General features: G+C 35.4%; 8 protein-coding genes across 9 annotated transcripts; all 8 read right to left on the bottom strand.

The window, feature by feature from the left end:
* Window positions 1-876: 876 nt before the first annotated feature.
* LOC125217057 (pathogenesis-related protein 1C-like) lies at window positions 877-1505 on the bottom strand. The gene has a single exon (XM_048118882.2). The coding sequence runs from the start codon at window positions 1503-1505 to the stop codon at window positions 1041-1043; it is 465 nt and encodes a 154-aa protein (XP_047974839.1). The 3' UTR covers window positions 877-1040.
* A 4100-nt stretch (window positions 1506-5605) lies between these two features.
* Window positions 5606-6224, bottom strand: LOC125216958 (pathogenesis-related leaf protein 6-like). The gene has a single exon (XM_048118749.2). It carries the CDS (start codon window positions 6186-6188, stop codon window positions 5700-5702), a length of 489 nt encoding a protein of 162 aa, XP_047974706.1. The 5' UTR covers window positions 6189-6224; the 3' UTR covers window positions 5606-5699.
* A 1950-nt stretch (window positions 6225-8174) lies between these two features.
* On the bottom strand, window positions 8175-8763 carry LOC125208886 (basic form of pathogenesis-related protein 1-like). Its single transcript, XM_048108391.2, has one exon. It carries the CDS (start codon window positions 8761-8763, stop codon window positions 8296-8298), a length of 468 nt encoding a protein of 155 aa, XP_047964348.1. The 3' UTR covers window positions 8175-8295.
* A 1396-nt stretch (window positions 8764-10159) lies between these two features.
* Window positions 10160-10779, bottom strand: LOC125209217 (basic form of pathogenesis-related protein 1-like). Its single transcript, XM_048108821.2, has one exon. The coding sequence runs from the start codon at window positions 10777-10779 to the stop codon at window positions 10312-10314; it is 468 nt and encodes a 155-aa protein (XP_047964778.1). The 3' UTR covers window positions 10160-10311.
* Window positions 10780-14578: 3799 nt separating this feature from the next.
* On the bottom strand, window positions 14579-15055 carry LOC125209215 (basic form of pathogenesis-related protein 1-like). The gene has a single exon (XM_048108820.2). The coding sequence runs from the start codon at window positions 15053-15055 to the stop codon at window positions 14579-14581; it is 477 nt and encodes a 158-aa protein (XP_047964777.2).
* Window positions 15056-15963: 908 nt separating this feature from the next.
* Window positions 15964-16413, bottom strand: LOC125209214 (basic form of pathogenesis-related protein 1-like). Its single transcript, XM_048108819.1, has one exon. It carries the CDS (start codon window positions 16411-16413, stop codon window positions 15964-15966), a length of 450 nt encoding a protein of 149 aa, XP_047964776.1.
* A 1162-nt stretch (window positions 16414-17575) lies between these two features.
* Window positions 17576-18625, bottom strand: LOC125209645 (basic form of pathogenesis-related protein 1-like). Its single transcript, XM_048109233.2, has one exon. The coding sequence runs from the start codon at window positions 18151-18153 to the stop codon at window positions 17659-17661; it is 495 nt and encodes a 164-aa protein (XP_047965190.1). The 5' UTR covers window positions 18154-18625; the 3' UTR covers window positions 17576-17658.
* LOC125211683 (putative pectin methylesterase CGR3) lies at window positions 18623-21987 on the bottom strand. Of its 2 annotated transcripts, none has more exons than XM_048111575.2 (7): window positions 21855-21987; window positions 21173-21315; window positions 20787-20826; window positions 20489-20530; window positions 19637-20005; window positions 19299-19354; window positions 18623-19035 (listed from the first exon to the last, which is right to left on the bottom strand). In XM_048111575.2, the coding sequence occupies exons 2-7, from the start codon at window positions 21290-21292 to the stop codon at window positions 18883-18885; spliced, it is 780 nt and encodes a 259-aa protein (XP_047967532.1). In that variant the 5' UTR covers window positions 21293-21315; window positions 21855-21987; the 3' UTR covers window positions 18623-18882. The 2 variants fall into 2 exon arrangements, with proteins under 2 accessions (XP_047967532.1, XP_047967533.1); XM_048111576.2 differs by having other exon boundaries at window positions 21173-21312.
* Window positions 21988-23507: the final 1520 nt, after the last annotated feature.

Here is a 23507-nt window from a genome sequence, read left to right as displayed (position 1 = left end):
ATTAAAAAGATGGTCAAACGCGATTGGGCCTGGCTCGTCTTATTAGGAATGGTATAAACAAAAATATTTTAATCTTATTCGAAAGGATGGGAGGATAAAATGATGATGTGGCGGAGCATAGGCGCCCTATAGGGCGGACCTTAGGACACCCCGTTGTGAATGCTCTTATAGCATAGAAGCTATCCTTGAAAGCAAGTTTATGGAATGAAATGGTCATTAACTTGCCTCGGACCATGAGCGCGAACCGGTAATATGAACCATCAATACGTAAAAAACTTCGTCAATGTATGCCCAGCTTAGAACACTTGTAGTGTGCGAACATTATTTTGGTGGAAAACAAGCATTCAAGATGAGAACATGTTATAACAGACCAAACGGGAGAATTCGTCACAAAATACTAGTCTATTAGGAGAGAGAGTTCATTTAGTCTATAAACCTCACATCAGTTGCTCTCACAACCAATGTGGAACATTGAGTCCATAACAATCGACCCTCTTCAGGGCCAACGTCCTCGTTGATTACGGTTGATTCTTTGTTAGGCCACCATCCGAGCTCTAGTTGGTCATGGTTGGTTCTTTGTCCGGTATTAATAGGACAGATGGAAGTATAAACATGTAAAGTCATAAGATTCTGAACTATAGAATTTGTAAAATTATTGGGGAAACTGTTTGGAAAAGTGCAATATTGTTTGTGACATTTTTCCGCGTACAACGCAATGAGCCAATCATTTTAAAATCTTCATGTAGTAGTAGTATTATTATTTAATTCTTTTGATAAGGGGAAAATGCCCCCCTTGCAAACTAAATTCATGGCTCAACAACATGATTTTGAACATAAGACAACAATACATACATGAAGTATTTTATACACAGCACATTATTTAAGCCATCGTAAAATAGTTTTGAAATTACATAAACAGACAATACACATGTGACATTGTTTTTAACCATAGCCAACAAACCAACAATGAGATTAAAAGAAGAGAGAATATTTTTTTTTTCGGAAATTGAGCAAATGAATACTCCATGTAGGAAGAGTAGCTAAAAGGGGGTTTGGCCGGCAATATTTCCCGGCGGATAATAGCAACAGATGGCGAAGATGAGATTAGAGCACTCCAGCAGCGCGCAGCCTAATTGAGTTGAGTCGCGCCACACAACCTGCGTGTACTGCTCGCACGACACTCCGTTGCAGGTGTTGGAGGAGGAGGAATAGTTCTGCCCCTCGCTCACCCAAATGCTTACCGCATCCTCCCCCGTAAACTGCCCCTCCCCGGTCGCCAGGTTCTCCCCGTACGGCCCCCCGGACTTCTCCAGAGTGCAGTTGTTGGCGTAGCTGACGGCGTAGTCGGCGACAGTGTCGTTCCACACGAGGGGCTGGACGCCCACCTCCGCCCGAGCGAGGTTGTGGGCGTCCAGGAAGCCCTGTGTCTCTGTCGAGTTCTGTCCGGCAGCGGTGGCAGCGATGAGGGAAAGTGTTAGGAAGAGGGAAATGGTGGAAGCCTCCATTTTTGTTGGATATGGGATATCACTATTTTGCTCTATTTATACCTTCTATCTTTTCAAATCAAATCAAATTTGTTGATTTCTTTGAATTACTTATTTGCCTTCTTGAATTAGTGATATAGTAGTGGAGATCAACTTTTCTTTTATTTTGATGCTGTGAGAGCTTGGATAGACATGCTCCTTGCATCAATTTCATACTACAATCAACTTGGCATCACAAACGTTCATCGCTTTATCAATACATACAAATACAAAATATTAACAACACAATAATGGGTGCTCGCTTGCCTAAGAACATCCGTGATAGCGCTCGAAAACCCGCCAACCTGGGGCGGCGGCCTATGCGCGGTTTTGGTTGGGCAATTTTTTTTATTATTACTCTCATTTTTAATCTTTTGTCATAGTAGTATTTTATAAATTATTTTTTCCAAATAAAAAATTAAAATAACAATACAAGAGAAATAGTAAAAAAGTTGGGGGCCAACGCTTTTGCCGGTTTTGACGCTCGAATTTAAAATACTATCCTTGCATATGAAAAGCAGATACCTCTATCCTCAAAATATTAACACATTTTAATTCGGAACGAATCTTAAAAAATGTAATGAAAAGTGAGTTGAAAAAGTTGGTGGAATGTGGGTCCTACTTTTAAAGTATTAGTTTTATAATAAAATGTGACTAGGAATGACTTAGTGAAATATGACGTTCATTATAAAAAATGGTAAAAAAATGAAGTGTGTTAAACTTTAAGGGACGAACCAAAATAGTAAACTGTTTCAAATTTTCAGAGAAGGAGATAGTATGTCTGATTTTTGAGAATATTTCCTGTCACTAGGGGATCCCTACTTAAACATAATAGAGTGGACCCACTAAAGTTGGGTAGATCCAAACACAATAAAAAGATCCGACCCATAATTAAGTGCCAGAATAATTACGAGCGCCTAAATTAAAGGAGAAAAGGAACCCAACTCATCATTTCTTAAATTTTAACCAAAAATAACTTTGTATAAATTCCAACTAAAATTTAGTCATCTTTTATAAATTAAGGAGTGTGCGTGATACAACTACTTATAAACTAACACGACGTGCACACACAAATTAAAAATGTAGATATATATTTTGAAAACAATAACAAGTACTCCAAATTGGCTAATTCCGATAAAACTGCAATATACAAATTAATTGAATTAATAGGTGGAGTAGTACCTTATTCATCAATCCGTAGTTATCTAATTAGGAGAAAATCGTATAATTTCATTGCACTTTACTAGGGTGGTTCGTTACGGTATACCGTATTATAAGTGTCATATCTATACCGTACCGAAAGTTAGGGTATGACAAAACACTATACCGATATCATACTGAATTTTTCCGTATACAGGAGTTCGGTATATGAAATTCGGTAAGATAGATTTTGATACCGTTACCATACCATGTTTTCGGTATACCGTACTTTTATGGTATACCGAACTGCGGTACGACATACCGTTATACATGTTATACCGAAAAAAAATCTATTATACCCAAAATATTCAAAAAAACAATTCTATTTTTTATTTTCGTATAATAGAGAATTTTATTTTAAACTTTTAGTATAAATATAACATAAAATATACTGTATATAGTAGGTTTGTGTTAAAATGACAATCCATCTTAAAGTGACACTGTGACACCACTTATACAGCAATATTATAAACGCTACACAGCAATATTACAAAGACTACACAGCAATCTATAGATTGTTGTATAGTGTGTCGGATATTGCTGGACAAGAAAAATTGCTGTATAAAGAACAACAAATTGTTGGCCGTCTTTTTCAGTTTTTTTTTTTTTTTGCCACGTGGCAGCTTATTATTCGTCCACGTGTACAAATGATTGGCAAGGAATTGTGGTATGGTGTTATTTTAAGGGGTGGTGGCACCCTAACATGCCCCATATATAGTATGTTTATATATATAATAATCAATCGATATATCACGTATACCGAAGTGTCGATATATATTGACGATTCGGTATGACGGTATATACCGGTATACCGCGGTATAAGAAATCTAATACCGTTATCGTACCTAATCTTTCGGTACGATATCATACCGTACCGGAAACTACGATTTACCGAAAAATCGATATTTTCGGTATTTTTTCGATACTGTAAGTCCAGTATTTCGATATAATTCTCCACCCCTACTTCACACACAGAGCCGCATAGACATAGTCATGGACATCTCTGATCTCCATTGGAACACGAGACTGGGCCGTTCCAAGCGACCGCGGCCGCTGCCAGATGTCTAGTCCTGCTTCTCAAGTCCGGCGGCAGTTCCCCCCTTCCACCGACCATCCAACAATCCCTCCTCCCGTGGCACATCAAGAAGTCCCTCCCTCCGAAGCCGATTGTTAATTTTATTAATATGAAGCCAACAGTACCCTAAACCGGTCTCCGACTTCGATTACTATGTTTCATCCTTTTTAGTTAATAAATCCGATATGTTGTTTTATTTTTCTTGTTTTCAATTTGAGAAAATTAATTACATGTTCATCAATAACTAATTGATATAGTAATTTTTTGTTAATAATCTTTTATAAATTCCAACCAAAATTCAGTCACCTTTTTATTAATTAAGGAACGTGCGTGACACGACTAACTAAATATAATATATTAAGGAAAATTAATTACATGTTCATCAATAATTAATTAAGGAACGTACGTGCGTAAGATTAATCATACCACTCGATATATATGCATATAATTAATATATTACTATAAAAATTCTCCAGTAGTCAATTAAATCTCGTGGGAAAACGTGGACCATATTAAAAAGTTGGTCAAACGTGATTGGGCTTGGCTCATCTTATTAGGAATGGTATAAACAAAAATATTTTAATCTTAAGCATTCACAATATTTTCGTATTTTCTTGTACTATCCACATTCATATATACGCAAAAATCATCAAAATTTTAAGTACTTATACTGTTCATATTAATTTTTTTTTATTTGTTAGTTATATAATCATTATTTTTATCATCAAAACAACTTAAAATATATAATTGGAATTGGAGTGTGAGAATTGTGGGGTGAATGAACAAGCCAAAGGGGTGTAATATATATAATCATTAATTGAATGAGAAACAACTTAAAATATACTGTTGAAGTGTGAGAGTTGAAGGGTGAATGAGCCAAAGGGATGTATATACAGATTAAAAAAGAAAAGTTATGATAAAATATATTCGTTCAGTTTTATTTTTAGTATTATTAAAAAAAATTATTGAATTTCATTTTTTAAACTTAGGATCGGGGGCTTATTATTTGAATTTTGCATGATAGAGTCGGTGTTTCCTATATTCATTATGTTTTCTCAAGCTTTTCCACTTTTTCTAAAAAAAAAAAAAAACTCATAATTACAATATCATCTTTCTAAATTTTGCAATTAAAACACGATGAAGTTTGTCCGGTGCGCACTACGTAATTTTATTTGTGAAAAGCTCTAGCTAGCATTAATAAAGTCTACATATTATACAGTGTTGTGATCCAATAATTTTGAAAGAGATGTCACCACAACAAACTTATAAAAGCATAAAATTTTAGATGCAATTACTTATGTTAGAAATTTTTTGATAAATAACCATATTGAAAAACATTGTTAAGTTAAGGACACAATTATTTGTTGGGATGTAATCAAATGCAAACTTTAAATATTGTACAAACTTCAAACTACAATCTAAATCGTAAAAAAATGTCAACAGATTACAAAATAATAGCAACAGAAAATATCAACACAGTGTCAATGGTTGACACCGTGTTGATATTGTGATAACATTGTATTAACATTGTGTTGACATCAAAATATTGAAATTTTACACTGTGTTGACACTATGTTGAAAAGTTTGGAGTTTGTACAATATATGAGTTTGCATTTTATCATTACCCATTCTCTGTTAAACCTTAATATTTTTTTTGTTTAGAGAAATTTTTGTTTGCATTGAGATGGTAAGATTGAAAACTTTTATTAAAGCGTAGGTGGTGTATTTAAAAATATAAATTTGCATCCTTAAATAATAATAATAGTTTAATTAAGAATTTCCATAACATTATTTAAAGCCATGATGATAAGACAAGCTTTGAACACAAACATTACATTTTTTAAACCACAGGCCATAGCCAACAAACAATAAAATAGATAATGTTCCACGATTCATGAACGCTAGTAGGGGCGTTCTCCAACCCAATTTCCCGGCGGATCATAGCTGCAGACGACGAACATCCAGCCGTTACGGCACTGCTGCAGCGCGCAGCCTAGCTGAGTGGATCCGCGCCACACGACCTGCGTGTAGTGCAGGCACGATTTTCCGGCAATGCATGAGTTGGAGGCGTAGTCATAGTACGGCTTCTCGCTCACCCAATGGTTCACGGCGGTTGCCGCCGTCACCGAAAACAGCCCCAAGCCATGCCCCTTAAACAGGTTCTCGCCGTACGGCCCCATTGACAGCTCCAGGTTGCAGTCGTCGGACCGCTTCTTGGCGTAGCGGAGGGCGTAGTCGGCCACGGTGGCGTTCCACTCGAGGGGCGGGACGCCTACCACCGCTCGTGCGAGGTTGTGGCCTTCCAGGAAGTCCCGTGTCGAGTTCTGTCCTGCGGCGGCGGAGATGAAGGAAAGTGTTAGGAAGAGGGAAATAATGGTGGAAGAATCCATTGTTTGTGAGGGTTTTAATTTGTTGGATACAAAAGATGCCTGTTTTGATCTAGTATTTATAAATGGAATGTGTGTAGTGGTGATACTATGATTTAACGTTTTAACCTTCTAATCTTTTAAAATGAAATATCAATGTTAATGATTTCTTTGAATTATTATTATTGTTTGCCTTGATGAATTAATGTGTATAGACTATATATAGTGGAGATCAACTTCTCTCTTTCATTAATGCATGAAGGTCAACTTGCCTAATGATTTGTGATGTTGAGATAGACATGCTCTCTGCAATAATTTCGTACTACAATCAATTTTTTAATTGAGTTAAAAATTAAGCTCATGGTAAATTCCTAACTTGATAACACAATCGTCGATCGCTTGAGAAACGTAGTACTCCTAATTTGGAGCTATTGACCCTTTTTTCCATTTCACCTACTAAGATTTTTTTTATTTGATTCAAAGCGATCAAGCTATAAAATTAGTGAGTTAGCATTGCATAGTAGTAGTATAAAATCAAATATAAATAGCTATAAAAGTAACAAACTTAATACTCCTTCCGTCCCACATTTATAATCACATTTAGTTAGGGCACAAGTTTTAAGGAATTAGTGGAGTGTGTAATTAATGAAGTGAGATATGAAGTGTGTAATAAATAAAGTGAGATGAAGGAGTGTGTAATAAATTAAGTGAGTTGGTTGAAGGTGAGTCCCTTGTTGACTTTTTGGTTTTTTTATTTTTGTTTTGGTTTATTTTTGTATTGATAATGGCATTTGAGTGTAATTTTAGTGAATAATGGGGTAAAATTTTATGTCCAAATATGGAAAATTCTAAATATGACTATAAATATGGGACGGACTTTTATGGCAAAATGTGACTATAAAACTGAGATGGAAGGAGTATAACAACAATAAGAAAATAAGAGATAACAATGTATTACCAGGCAATCTTCATCTATCAAAGAATAGCGACTTCAACGCAAGTCAAAATCGAATAAGAAGTTCCAATAAAGTACGAGTACTTAGTAGTATGTTGTAAAATGGAGTAGTACCTTGTCAGTGGCGGATCCAGGATTGATAAACGGAGGGAGCGAAATATATATTAGTAGGTTGGTTTAGGTCGAAAATGACAATTTTTTTCAATTTTCGGGGCGACGTCAGGGCAAACAGAAGGGGCGGACATGGTGATTTTACGTCCGGATAAGAAGAAATTAGTCGCACGGCGGGGGCGACCGCCCCCTCCTGCCCTCCCCCCCATCCGCCACTGTACCTAGTTGTAAATGAAGATGATGCATACTCTTGTCAAATTGTCAAATGGGTCAGGTCGAATAGCCCAAGGGAGTACATTTTCTTTTGTATACTCTATCCTTCACTTTCTCACACTTTATCTCTCCATTTCGCTCTATTATTTTTTTTTTTCATTTTCTCTTTCACTATTATTAATCTAAATAATAATGTTAAATTTTGTAAAAAAAATAATAGTATTATCAAAAAAAATTTATTCCAAAAAGTTATATGAAAGACTTAAATTTTTACGTATTTCAAAATATATAAATGATCAAATTCTATGTTTTTTCTTATTTTATTAAAATAAATTATTTTTAATATTCCCAAAATATCAATTAATATACTATAACTAAAAAACATTATACTGCATAATTATTTGATAGTTAAAATTTTTCTATATATATTTTTATAACAAATATTATATAATGCATACTTAACAGATAATTAAATTTTGCAATTATTTTTAATAGAAATCATATAAATATTTCTACAATATTTTATATTGAGATAATAATTATTTAATTTATGAAGATTGGTTAAGTTCTAGTTAATCACATTTGTATATAAATTGACATCTTCGTTTCAATAATAAAAATAAGAACAAAGCAATAAATTAATCCTTTTATATTGTATGGAGAAAGTAAAAAATTAGTCCTTTTATATTGTTTCAATTATTTAGTTAGCTTATAAATAGTAGAGTGAGAAATTGAAGGAAAGAATTTATATTGGAAATAGATTTTTTATCCATAAAGAGAGATCCAGATGTTAATGTTGCGGTGTATTAGAAAATGTAGTATATAGTAACGTATAAGGTGATTCATTCCGGCCTAGTAGGCGCGTTCTCCGTCGTAATTTCCCGGCGGATGATAGTTGCAGATGACGAAGATCCAGCCGTTCCGGCACGGCTGCAGCGCGCAGCCTAGCTGGGTGGAGGCGCGCCACACGACCTGCGTGTAGTGCAGGCACGATCCTTTGCAGGAGTTGGATGCTTGGTCATAGTTGGGCTTCTCGCTCGCCCACACGGTCACGGCGTCCACCGCGGAAACCTGCCCCTGCCCCATAAACAGGTTCTCGCCGTATGGCCCCATTGACAGCTCCAGGTTGCAGTCGTCGGCGCGCTTCTGGGCGTAGCGGAGGGCGTAGTCAGCCACGGTGGCATTCCACTCGAGCGGAGGGATGCCTACCTCCGCCCGTGCGGCGTTGTGCCCGCCCAGGAAGTCCTGTGGCGAGTTTTGTCCGGAGGCGGCGGCGATGAAGGAAAGTGTTAGGAAGAGGGAAATGGTGGAAGAGTCCATTTTTGTGAGGATACAAAAGATGCCTGTTTTGCTCTATTTATACATTTATCATATCGAATTAATTGGTAAGGTATTATACATGTGAAAATTTGTGATATTCCGAAAATTCATGTGAAAATTTGTGATATTCCGAAAATTCAGTATATTCAGTATTTTTTTTTTGTTTGGTAAGAGCGGGTAATTTGATATTTTTATCTATTCCTAGCTATCCACAACAAGCATGTTACAAATTAGTATATTGACAATTTGACATCAATTTATTTTTCAACTCCAAATTAAGTAAATTAACAATTGATGTTCATATGTGCACTCATCTCATCACAATAAGATTAATAATGCGACACGACATATGTGCATACTATAAAATACTCAATCAAATCCTAAGGTATGATGTAGTTCAAATTAACGTGACTGGGTCTTGAAAATAGAACAACCAGATTTTCTGAAAATAAAAAATCCCTTGAGCTTTACTTGAGTTTTTTCTAGACTTTCTAAAGATATTTTTTTATCACTCTTAGATAATTAAAAAAAAAATCCACTAAAGCCCTAGGGATACTTAAAAAATTTCTCTTTTATTACAGAATCTTCAAATTATACTACTTATGTAAAAGATTTAATCAATTATCTGGATCACCTAATATTTTCGAATAAAATATAAACATCACCACCATCATTTTTGTCTATGTCTGCATAGACTTGTCAACTAGGCCGGCCCATATCAATCAGTGAAACGAAATGAGCCCGAGTTGAGCTCCTCAGTTGATGTGTGCTTCAATTGGGCCATTTTGTGAACTTAGGCTCAGATCCATCCAAAACCTAAACCAGGCCCAGCCTATTAGACATCCACTTTATATAATTAATTTTTTTTAATGTAATTAAGTAACTAATCACTGATAATAGTTGTTTCTCGATTTATGTATGCCAATTTTGTCCAATCTTCTCGACTTATACATGTCATCTTTGTGCATGTGTCATATGCAGGGAAAATTATATAGATGTGACCGGCAAAAAATCTGCGTGGAGAAACATTCAAAACACCATCGTTTAATACACCTTATCAGTCACTTCGTTAATTTTTACAAACATATATGTCACACCAATAAATTTAGACACACGGCACATTGATTTTTTTTTTTTGTTTGCTATAGGACAACTAAAAAATACTAACAAAGTTATGATAAAATTGGTCATAATTGTTAGTTGTGAGATTGACCCAAAATTAAACTGATTTTTTCAACTATTTGCCGTAAATTGTTTATTTAAACCATCATGAAATAACTTTTGCACCTAAAACAATACAAACTTGAGGCAACCAACAATAAAAGCAGATAAGAAACCATATCCAACAGTAGGCATATAAGTTATACACATATTTTCTTGCGCGCAACTAATCAAATGAATTACAAAAATATTTTTCTTCATTATTTTTTTATTGGCTAGTAGAGGCGTTACAGAAATATTTTCTTTCATTACTTTTTTCTCTTTTTGCTACTTCCGATTATAATTGACTAGACACATCAAATGACGATTCGACTACATTTTTACTCGCTAATAGGGGCGTTGGCCGATGTAATTTCCCGGTGGATAATAGCTGCAGATGACGAACTGCCAGCCGTTACGGCACTGCTTCCGCGCGCATCCCAACTGCGTAGAGTCGCGCCACACGACCTGCGTGTAGTGCAGGCACTCCCCTCCTACGCACGAGTTGGAGGCATAGTCGTAGCTCGACTTCTCGCCCACCCACAACCCCACGCCCTCCACCGCCGAGAACTCCCCGTACCCCTCCGCCAGATTCTCTCCGTACGGCCCCCCGGAGTGCTCCAGCTCGCATCCGCCGGACCGCTCCTCCGCGTAACGAAGGGCGTAGTCGGCCACAGTGGCGTTCCACGCCACGGGCGCGACGCCCACCTCCGCTCGCGCGCGGTTGTGGGCGTCCACGAAGTCCTGTGGCGAGTTTTGGGCGACGGCGGCAGCGACGACGATGAAGAAAATTGTTAGGAAGAGGGATTTGGTCATGGTGGAGAAGTACATTTTTGTGATTGTGATATGGAGAGATTTGAGTGTTTTGGTGTATTTATAAGTGGAATTTAATTGAATGTTTCATTCCTATGTTTTCAAAAGGATATTAACATTGATGATTTATTTGATGATTGTGTGAATTTTAGTATAGTGGAGATCAACTTTCTTTTATTACATGAAGCTGGTCAACTTGCCTAAAGATTTGTCACCATGATAATTTCCAATTTGAGATCAATACACAATCAATTACTGCGGCTCAATTGATAGTATATATACGGAAAATGATTTTTTGATGTTGTATGTTTATTATTTTCTCATAATTATACACTATTATGTTTAAATTAGTAGTATCCTAATGTTATTTTAAAAGGAGTTATATAAAATTATAAAATTCAAATTAAATTTAGCATTTTTACCCAAGATGTTATACTCCTACATTCTACATATTTATCCATATTTCACATATTTATAAATATATACTAGGGCTAGCATATATATTACGTACACATTTTAGAAAATGTCAACATTTTATACTTGTAATTTTACAAGGTAAAACACATCATCAAATCCTTGTACTTTGATTGTTTATTTCAATAGGTCCTTATACAATTTTCTCGTTTTAACAAGTCCTCATACTTTTATATTCGATATATTCCAATCATTATTTAACGGAATAGTTAACTTTTCTGTTATAAAATAACATATCATATATTAATTATTTAAATCTATTCCACTTAATATCCTAGTTGGAAAATGAGTATCAATTTTTTGAAACTGCCCCTTCCCACACTCTCTCTTTCTCCCTCAAACACTGTGTTGCAGCCTGGTATCGTATAACGCTAAGAGAGCTATAATCACACCCAATAAATTCAAGAACCAATTTTTTTTGGAGTGGTCTTCTGCTTAAAGTTGCTGTTCTTTTCGATTAGAAATTAATGAAAGCAAAATGGCAACAGGTTCTTGAACGCCGGAATATTTGGAAACGGAACGGAATCAAACCGCACGCTGCCGCACACGGCAACGAGAGCGACGATGCTGGTCCGGATCAACACCCTACTCGAAGGCTACTCCAGCATCCGATTTGAAATCCTTGAAGCCATTACCAAATTCTTGAACCAGAACATCACCCCATGTCTCCCTCTCTGCGGCACATCACGGCCTCCGGCATTCTCGTGCCCCCTCTCCTACATCGCTGGGCTCCTGACCGGCCGCCCAATTCCAAGGCCGTGGGCCCCACCGGAGAGCTCCTCAACGCCGAGGAAGCCTTAAAGCTCGCCGGCGTCAAGGGCGGCTTCTTCGAGCTCCAGCCCAAGGAAGGCCTCGCCCTCGTGAACGGCACCGCCGTGGGCTCGGGGATCGCCTCCATTGCCCTCTTCAACGCCAACAGCCTCGCTCTTCTCTCCGAGGTCATGTCCGGCCGTGTTCGCAAACCCAACATCCTCGCTCTTCTCTCTGAGATCATTTTTTCTTGTTTTATCTTTTTCTTAATGTTTGGTTGATATTTTCCGACTAGGATATTAGGTGGAATAGATTTAATAATTAATATATGATGTATTATTTTATAACGGAAAAGTTAATGGTTCCGTTAAATAAGGATTGGAATATATTGAATAGAAAAGTACGAGGACTTATTAAAACGAAAAAATTGTATAAGGACCTATTGAAATAAACAATCAAAGTACGGGGACTTAAGGATGTGTTTTGCCTTTTATGTTCTACGTATACATTATAGTATTACATGCACATAACATCTTGGTGAGCCAACATTCTGCAATATTACAGCCATTCAACATTATTTAATTATTATTGCCATTGGTAAGGTTTTTACATGTTTTATAATGTGAACATTCTACCATGAAATAGCAGCAGATCTGCAACATCAATCTACCATTGTGTATATTCTTTAGTGACTAGCAGTATGTCTAATAACTCTTTCTATTAAGTAGTAGTATAATCGTCCATTCATTTAATCATCCATCTAAAATAATTTTCCCGAGAATGAGAGAGAATGAGAGATGACGAGAAATATATAAAAGAAAATAAAGTAAAATAAAATATTAGTACTCCCTCCGTCCCAGAGAAGATGTCACACTTGGGAAATGACACGAGATTTTAAGAGATGTTATTTTGTGTGTTAACTGGTGAGAGAAAATATAATTTTATAATTGATGTGAGAATGAACTTTTTCCAAAAGAGGAAATGTGACGTCTTTTCTTTTGTGGGACAAACTAAAAAATAAAGTATGACATCTTTTGTGGGACGAAGGGAGTAATAATTAAGAAAAAACTTGACTTTTTAATTCTAAATATGCCGTATATATATAATCCGAATTCGAAATTAAGAAGATTAATAGAATAGAATCAATAGATTATATTATATCAGACTTTGTTTTTAAAATTATTTATATTATCACATTCATTTATGTATACAAGACATTTAATAAAAATAGAAAGTAATAAAAACTTAATTAGCTTGGTCTATTTATATAGATTTGACTATTGACGGAGATATTTGTAATATTTATATAATTGTCCTGGATTCTTGGCAATTCATATACTACTACTATTAGTTAAGTACTTTAAATAGACGTCAGTCACGAAACTGAATTTAGCAACAGACGATCATAAAATGACGTCTATAGTCATTTATTAAAAAATCAATCGGGTGATGCGTTGTGCAAATTGGATTGAATGTATATTTGATCCGGAAATAGAATTTATAAACTATTGTAGTAGCAATACATTGTGCAAATTCAATTCGTCAACATAAAAATTTACAATACATAAACATAACATAATAATTTCACAAGATGTATCATCTAACGAATTTAGTACTGTTACATAGGGTCTTATTCTAATGCTTATAGCACCCTAATCCAAAATCAAGACTAAATCTCCACCCTTGGATTTTAAAATGAGTGGACGAGATTAAAGCTCACAAATCTCAATAAATAGTAGACAAAATATCAACAAAGGGGTAATATCGTCATTATGTTATCATATGATAATTTTCGTGGGTGTTTTTTTATATCAACATTGTGTATTACAAATATCAACAATATGATATAAGAATATCAACATTAGTACAAGAAACATATTTATTGAGATTTTTACATGGTTTTATTGAGATTTTTTGATGTATTTGTTGATAAAAATCTGGGTATCAACATTTACGAAAACTAAAATAAAAAATATCAAATTTCATCATCCGAACGTCGTCGGAACATATGCAATTGAGATCTCGTTGGAATCCTTATTAAATTATCTTTAATTTGATATTCCCTCCGTCCCACTTAAAATGAAACATTTGGGAATCGGCACGGGATTTTATGTAGTGTTGTTTTGTGAGTTGATGAGGAGAGAGTAAAGTAAGAGAGATGAAAAAGTAGAGATAGAGTTGTTTCCATTTTAGGAAACGTTTCATTTTTAATGGGACAAACATAAGAGGAAAACGTTTCATTTTTAATGGGACAGAGGGAGTATATTTTTTGTGAAAAAATAATTTAAATTGAGAGAGTTACGTAAATTTAAAGATTTGAGATGATTTTGAGGAAAGAGAAAGTAGTTAGTTATAATTACTACATATAGGATTTGACATTAATACCCTTTTAATTTAATTAATAATTATTTAAATTTAAAATATACTACTATTACACTTGGCATTATATTAACCACAAGATCTTCTAATCTAATGGTTGAAAATTGATCTCAATTTGGGATTGGTAATTAGTTAGCAATTGATTACATCTCCTATTACATAATACTATTTCACAAGATGTAGCATCTAATTATCAAATTTAATAAGGGCGTTCTCCAACAATGTTGCCCGGAGGGTCATAGTTACAAATAACAAAGGTCCAACCATTTGGGCACGGGGCATGAGCACAGCCAACGAAATTAGAGTTTCGCCAAACTACCTGTGTATAGTGCAAACAAGCATTCCCTCCTCCCACACAAAGACCGGTTTCAACGTCGTACAACGGCTCTTCATCGAGCCACATGTCGACAGCCTCCTTCGCGCTCACGTTCCAACTCCCTGCCGCTAGGTTTTCGCCATATGGGCCATCTGAATGCCTCATTACACAATCTTTTGACCGTACTTCAGCGTAAGCCTTAGCGTACTCCGCCACTGTTTCGTTCCAAACGAGGGGTCCAACACCCACCGTTGCTCGAGCCACGTTGTGGGCATCTACGTAGTCTACGGGACGGTTTTGGGCATGGATATGGTGGCCCAAGGCCACCATCACACTGAACAATATAATGACCTTTCTCATTCTATGTGGCTTAGATAAGGAAAATTTGTGAAAAGTGAATGACTTAAATTTGATGATCAGCATGGCCTTTATATAGTCAAATTAGAGTTTCCAAATTGAAAGATTGCGTTCTTGAATTAATGACTATTTAAAATAGTGGAGATAAAAAAGTCTTTTATCGTCTGAATGTCAACTTGCCTAATGGTGTATGTGTCCCTAATTATTTTATTTTATTTTTTATCGAAGAATTAAAGTGAAAATTAGGTTGTGCTATGATAAATTCCAACTTGGCGAACCCAAATCACTCTAAAAAACACAATCAATTTATAGTACCGTGATTGTTATAAAATATCACATGTGATTTTAATTAAAAAATCTAATTTTAAATATAATTAATTATAATTACGTAAAATTTTACATACATAGACTTAATCAGCATTGGTTTGAGATTATTACATTCATAATGCATACAAGACATTTAGCAAAAATAAAAAGAAACTAAATTTAAAAATTTAGTTTGCACAACTATGTACGTAATGATTCATGATATTGATTGGCATGATGCCATAATGATTTTCGTGAAGGACACGGTGATAATTTCAATATTTATGTAATTTTCTTAAATTCTTGATAATTTATATGTTTAAATATTTCCAATGCACACGCACTTGTATAGTTGCATTTAGCAACCATCATACAATGAAATTAATAGCCAACGATAACAGAAGCATGAACAATTTTATTCTTTATAATAACTATAGCCTTATACAGTCATCATTTATTAAAGAACTATTGCCTTGTACGAAATGAATTGAAGGTATAAAAAACCAACATATATAGATATACCATATCATATTAATCAAACTATCAAAGTATGCCATTTGGATTTTAGGCACATAACATTTCACCAGATGTATCATCTACTAATTTTAATATGCACGTTGTCCGACATAATTGCTCGGGGGATCATAGTTGCAAGTAACAAATGTCCAACCAGTCGGACACAAGACATGAGCGCAACCAACGGAACGAGAATTTCGCCATACTACTTGCGTATAATGCCGGCATTCCATCCCTCCTCCCACACAAAGATCAGTTTTAACGTCATACAAAGGCTTCTCATCGACCCACATTTTGACAGCCTCCTTCGCGCTTACCCTCAGAGTCCCTGACGCTAGGTTTTCGCCATATGGGCCATCTGAGTGCTTCATTGCACAATCTTTAGACCGTACGTTAGCATAGGCCCGGGCGTACTTTGCCACTTTTTTGTTCCAAACGAGGGGTCCAACCCCCACCGCTGCCCGAGCCTCGTTGTGGGCGTCTAGGTAGTCTTTGGGACTGTGTTGAGCATGGATATGATGGCTTATGACCTTACTCATTTTTTATTGTGGCTTAGATATAAGTATAATGTGAATGACTTTGATGCATGACCCACATGACCTTTTATATAGGAAGCAAAGGATTCCCAAATTGAAGGATAGCGTTCTTGAATTAATGACTAATTGACAATATATAAGAGTGGAGATCAACTTTCTTTTATTGAATGAAGGTCAACTTGCCTAACAATGTTAAAGTTATGAACCTAATAATATTACTACATTAAATGAATAAAGATGTTGGAATGAAAGTATCACAATATCAAGATTTGAACTACGGAGATGTATTCAATCATCCATCAAGAAATTGTGCTAGACTTCATGTGCGGGGTTTTATATTTGGCTTTTTCAATGGTCATGTACTTTTTTATTTTATTTTTTCATTAGATATTTTCTCGCGTTTTGTCCACTTTTTTCTTTCAAAAAAAATAATTAACTTTATTTAAGTTATGTTTTTAGAACTTAATAACTTCAAATATTGATTTTAATTAAACATATGAATAGTAAGAATGTACAAGATCTAATTTTAATTACTCCATTAATTACAATTGCAACTTTATTATAACGAATACACCTAATTAGTATATCTTGCCTTTTAGATTATTACATTATGTATGGGAGACATTTTAGATAGGGCTGACAATTTGAAAACTATATAAAAATTGGACAGGGACATGGATGGGTGTAGGTAAGTTGTATTGGGTTGATATCCTTATTAGTTTGACTTATTAGGAACCTAATAATTTCGGGTTGTGTTCGGGTAAGATGCTAAATAAAGCAATTATTATTATTTTAAAATAATTGTATTTAAATTTTCTTCTCTAGGTTCGTGTAAATGAAGGTTAATAGTGTCGTATCATATTTTAATCATGTAAATTGGGTTTGTGTCGTTATCGTTATGCTATCGTATTGTGTCGTGTCAACTCATAATATATTGTGTTCGGATTGAGAATTTCCTTAACAAATCGGGTTTGGTTGTCACGTTATATTTGATTAATTTCTCATATTAGTTTCAATTTTGCTCGTTGTAGAATAACTACAAAAATATTACTATAAGGTTATGATTTTATATTCTAGTTTTAACCGTCTGAGTATAAGATTGACCAAAAGTCAACGAAAAATTTCAATTTAAATGACATCATCGCTTGAGTTGTATCATGTGATCTTGAAACAGAAATTATAAACGTTTGAACCCAAAACAATAAGCAAATAAATCCAACAAATCATAATCATACAAGATGTAGCAATTTAAAAGGGACGTTCTCCGACATAGTTACCCGGGGGATCATAGTTACAAATGACAAAGGTCCACTCCTCCGGGCACGGGATGTGAGCACATCCAACGGAATGAGTGCCTCGCCAAACTACCTGCGTATAATGCAAACAACTACTCCATTCTCCCTTGCAAAGATTGGCTTTAACGTCGTACAAATGCTTCTCATCGACCCACATGCGGACAGCCTCCTTCGCGCTTACCTGCCAACTCCCCGCTGCTAGGTTTTCGCCATACGGGCCTTCTGAATGGTGCATTTCACAATCTTGAGACCGTACTTGAGCATAGGCCTTGGCGTACTCTGCCAACGTTTCGTTCCAAACGAGGGGCCCCACCCCCACCCTAGCCCGGGCCTTGTTGTGGGCGCGTAAGTAGTCTTTGGGACGGTAGTGGCGGCCGCCCTTGTTGGCATGGATATGGTGGCTTAAGGCCATCAACATCACCAATAACAACACAATGACCCTACTCATTTCTCTCTCTCTCGTGGCTTAGATATGGCAAAGTGTGAAATGTGAATGGCTTTAACTTTTTATAGAAACCAAGAAATCCTAATTTGAAGGATTGCGAGGAATGGGTTGGGTGGTGGAAAGAATTTAGGCAAAAAAAAATTGAAAGAGATTATCACTTTATAGATTGTATAGCATATTATAGATGTTAATACGTTCGGATATGCAAGTACTATTCTATAATGTATATTCACTTTTATTAGGTAACAGTTGATTGCTAAAATTCATAAATAGAAAAATAGGGTATTGAAATGGAGTAATCAATCTAATAGTATGACACAAAGTGTGTGACACATTACAGATATCATCAACTTTAACCCTATTATTTGTAATAAATTATGTCTTTTAATTAGTTTGAGTAATTTTTCCGTTGCACGTTTCTTCTTCGTCGTCAATTATGGAAAAATAGAACCATAGCACCCGACATGAAAAAAAAAAAAAAAAAAAGAAACAATTCATATTCTGCAGAGCACTTTTTGCCAACATAAAGAGACACTAATGAGGATACATTTTGTTGGTTGCTAAATAAGACCAGCAAAAAATTTCAATCAATAATTAGGTCAAATATTTTACATCAAACAAGATTAACTAACACAAATTGCACATTTGATAACTAATTTAACACTTTGAAGAAGTAAAGATGCTCGTTGGCTTTGGCGCCACAAAAGAATACCTTGTTCTGTAGTGAGATGATCAATGCAGTGGTTTGAGATGAAAAGCTTGGCAGGCTGACTTGTAAGGGTTCTTGGATACTGCCTGCTCAAACTTCTTCACAGCAGATTCATTCTCTTCTAAGCTGGTTTGAATAAAAAACCTTATCCACCAAGTTGAGCTCCGCAGCTTCGCCTATTCAATGGAAACCAACACCCTAAGTTTAATGCAGATCAAGATGAAGATATTTGTGACATAAGTGCCTGCTTAGAGACATTTGATCAATGAGAATTATCGTGAAGTTTGAACACGGAATGTCACCATTCGCTAAATCTACTGAATCGTAGTTCACAACATTTGTCACACTAATCGTGAAACAGGACTGTAAGAATTTTTCATAGATTGATCAGCTATGAGGCATTTGAAGAAAACAAATGGAAATGAAGTTTGGCAATTACCGGGCGCCCCCACTTAGAAAGCTCCGACACTTTAGCTCTTTGCTGACCTGGGTAACCTGCAAGCGTGTATGTTATAATGAGAAACACGGCCTTCTAACTTCTGAGATTTACAAAAGATGAATGGTATGCAATTGCAACATGGGAAAGAGTGAAAGCTGCTGTAAGGCATTTGAAAAGAGAGTATGGAAAGACTCTGCGGCGTATAACTTTTCTGAAATTGAGATGGAAAAGATATTTTACTAAAATGGATGTCATGGACTAGATGCATGCATTTATATAATGGCGTGTAACTTCCAGAATCATAGAAGCACTTAAGAGATCAAGTTTTCGAGTATTACCAGATAATATAACTAAGCCATCAGAAGCTACCCTTGCTAGCTGTGGCACAGTCTTGTTCAGATACTTAGGAGACAAATAATCCAATGCATCTGAAACTATGACGAGGGAAAATGTTTTGGGCCTGTACGGAAGGGGAAATTTGATATCAGCCACGCGCACAATGCCTTTGCGAACAAGACTCTTGCAGCTGGCATCAGCATCATCCAACTCATAGGGCTCTATACCCCAGGCTTCTGTATCCTCTTGTTTCAACAGTTGAGAGACCACCGAGCAGGTTTCAGGACCAACATGTAATATCTTTTTCATGCTGTCACCGTATGTCTTCTTTAAAATAGGTATTATTTTCTGAACCTCTAGAGTACAACCACCTGCATGAACACTACTGGTTCAACAAAATGCATCTCAACCGATCGCAAAATTATTCACATTTCATAACAATGAAGCCACGGAAGACAAAAGTCAGAGAGAAGATTGATTGGCAATTGATAAACTTCTTTTTTACCATTATTTAAGAATCAGAGGTATACATCACAAGTGCAATAGTATATACAGACCATAAAGACCTTTTTGTATCTTGAACATGGATTACTTTTGACTGAAACACCGGAATCACAAAATAAGGTGAAAATCGCTGTAGGTGCAGCTAAACCAATGAAAAACCAGGAAATTCTGAAGCCATAATAATGGTCATAAGAACAAGAAATAAAGCCTTTGATACATGCATTCATTATTCAGTCATGATTCACCAGAAAAATCACAAAAACATAGCTGAATTACGTTTTAAATTACAAGTACGTAGTGGATCTTTTATAAAATCATAGATAGTACACTTATAAATCATAAACGCTTACCTTCAAGTCTACTTAAACTATTTATGTCAACACTCCTGCTACCTGTCAAGAACAAAGGAAAATTGATATAACCGCTTATTAAAGGGAATGTTTCCATAATCATCATATTTTCTAGTCAACTTCCTACTCCCTCTTTTCACTTTGATTCAGCATGGGTTTCAATAAATGTTTGGAAGATAATGTTTTGAGTGGGTGAAAAGTGTGTTGCTGGACATATGGCTATTTTTGAACAAGCATGTAAGATTAATTTTCTGGGATCAGATCCAGAAGAGTGTGGGTAAAAAGGCCAAGAACAAACCTGAACCATGGTAAATATAACCAACAACCAGCAATGCTCCCTGAGATTCAAGAAAAAATGTAGCTTTTCAGTTTTCGCATTATGGATTAACATTGACAAAAACAAGCTCAACTATGTTACAAGGACCATCGCCACATGTATTAGAAAGAAGTGGACAAGCATCATCCTTAAGCCATCTCCTTTTTTTTAATTCATATACACAAGGTAACTATAGCTCGTTACAGGATTGCAAAATATGGATACACGGGTCTATGTATGAACACACGCATGGATGGGCCTATCCACTATATGTAAATGCAATAATAGCGAATAAACTCATGTAAACACATGATCAAGAAAATATGGCGAGCAGCATTGGGTAAAGTGAAAGAAGCAATAACATATACCACAACAAAAATTCCAATGGATAATAGTGGAGATGTCTGGGCCTTGGAATGCAATGCCCCAACGAAAGGAATACTCCCACCATCTCCAATACGGCGAGCAGCATTGGGTCTTCTTGACATTGCTTAACAGCTTGAAGAGCCTGCTGAGGATTGAAGGGGCCAGAAGATAAGGACACGTTTTTTGAAGCCACAAAGCTCAGAGACTTCTACTCAATGATCATCAAACTAAACATAGCCTTTTACTACACAAAGATCTCTACTGAATGATGCTATCTGTTCTACACATATAAATTAGTTAATATTCCAATGTGAGAGTCATAAACGGGTGAAATATTCACATATTCTGCATCAAACAAGGCGATCAACAAGCTCCAACACTTCTAAGTAATTCATTTTGGCCAAAAGTTTACATCTTTAACTAATTCCCCTAATCTGAATCCCAAATCAAGCTCGCCGATACGACGAGGAATAAGATCTGCTAAATCAAGCTCCCCAAATGGCATTATGCAGCAGGAAGAAATCATCATAAATCTCAATCTCAAACAAACTATCCCACAGATCAAAAATGACCCAATTAACACCAAAATCGTGACCAGTTGATTCCATCAACAGAACAATATGCATCAGCATTCTTCACAAAAGTAAAAGGAGAGAGATCATTGAGCAAATAAACGCATTTTACCTGAAATAGAAAGTAGAAAGAGTGGAGTGGGAGAACTGGGAGCTGGGATCTAGATCTACTGACGCTAGATTTTTGCTTAATCAGTGAATGTGAATCCCAGACATCAGAGGAGGCGAGATTTAATTGCGTGGCAAATTCGATTTATTTATCTATTTCGCTCACGTCATTTTCACGAGTTAGTGAGAGATTTATTTTGGTTGTTGGGCCTAAATAATTAGTTGTTGGGCCCAATATTATTATTTTTTTTTGGTTGTTGGGCCTAAATAGTCAAAGTAAAACTTAATGAAATTCATACAAATGCCATTTTCGTTTTCTAACAATTTTCCATTTGAATTGAAACAAATAAGGGATATAGTTGGTATTTAAAGACTTACAAATTAAGATTAATTCTATATAGCACTGTTGAGTACAAATCCATCCCAAGTCGGGAGTCTGAGGAAAGTTGGAATGTGTATAGAATCCATGTCCAACTCCAATTAGTTTGAGGCCTTTTGGGATGACCCAAAAATAAATTCGTGCATGCTTGATCCAAAGCAGACAATATCAAACGGTTGTTGCAGCCGACAATTTGAACAATATGTTGCCGTCGGACAATTCGAACAAGCACTATTGTACAAACTACTCAAGCTTATTTAACCCACCAAATCAAACACTGAATTAAACCATATGCTAAAGTTGCTGGGGCTTGAAGTGGGTTACACTTTACATAAAACACATATAAATATGTTTTGGCATTTTGAGTTTAACTATGTGATACAGCAAAATAATTCTGACTTTTAAGCTCTATTCAATTTTTAAATACAATGTCGTAGCAAAATAAGTCATTTTGTGGGTCATGCTTTTCCTAAAAAGCATTGCATTAAACTATTAATGGAAATTACTATCGATTCTTGATTACATGATTTATCGTGGGCTTATTCTTATGAAAATTGATACGCATAACGGCATAAGCTGCAGCCCACATATTTTATATTTAGGCCCAAAAGGTTGTTAAATTTAACAAATCTATAAAAAAATTTATTTTAAATATAATTTCTCGATAAAATAATTAATATCTCTAGAAAATTTATAAATTTGAAATTAAATTTATAATTGTCAAATTTAAAAAATTAAATAATGTTTTTTTGTTTAGAATTATAGTTTAAAACCACCATAATATCTCTAGAAAGTTTTAAATTTGTTGGTAGTAATTTAAACCAACGATGTTCATATACTCTAGGGATCAATAGTCTGCTCCTTTACCAGATCATTAATAATGTAATATATGCCCTTATTTTATTGTGATTCTAGATTTGATGTGATTTTTTATACTACTACTATTACCTTTCATGGCTACTTTCATGCAGCAATGATTCACTCTATATTGTCTCTGCCCCACTTGACGAAATCTCGACAAAAATTAATTTTTATATAAGTCGATCACAAATTCACAATCTACAGATTTACATTTCATTGTTATTACTACATAAATAGAAGATTAGTTTATTTCTATAGATTTATCTTCAAAAAATAACGTAAATATGGCTATATGTACATATAATTCAAGACACAATATCCAAAATATCATAACTAGACATTTTTCGATCACATTTTGAACCCCATCCTTCTCTTCACACTTAACTGATTAATCCGAAAAAAAAATAAAAATGAATG

The sequence above is a fragment of the Salvia hispanica genome, chromosome 3 (assembly GCF_029641045.1).
Source record: "Salvia hispanica isolate PSC_SH4W2 chromosome 3, Shi_PSC_v1, whole genome shotgun sequence".
NCBI classification, from domain to species: Eukaryota; Viridiplantae; Streptophyta; class Magnoliopsida; order Lamiales; family Lamiaceae; genus Salvia; species Salvia hispanica.
The sequence above is the reverse complement of the archived record's forward strand: the minus strand, read 5'-3'. Positions and strand labels throughout refer to the sequence as shown.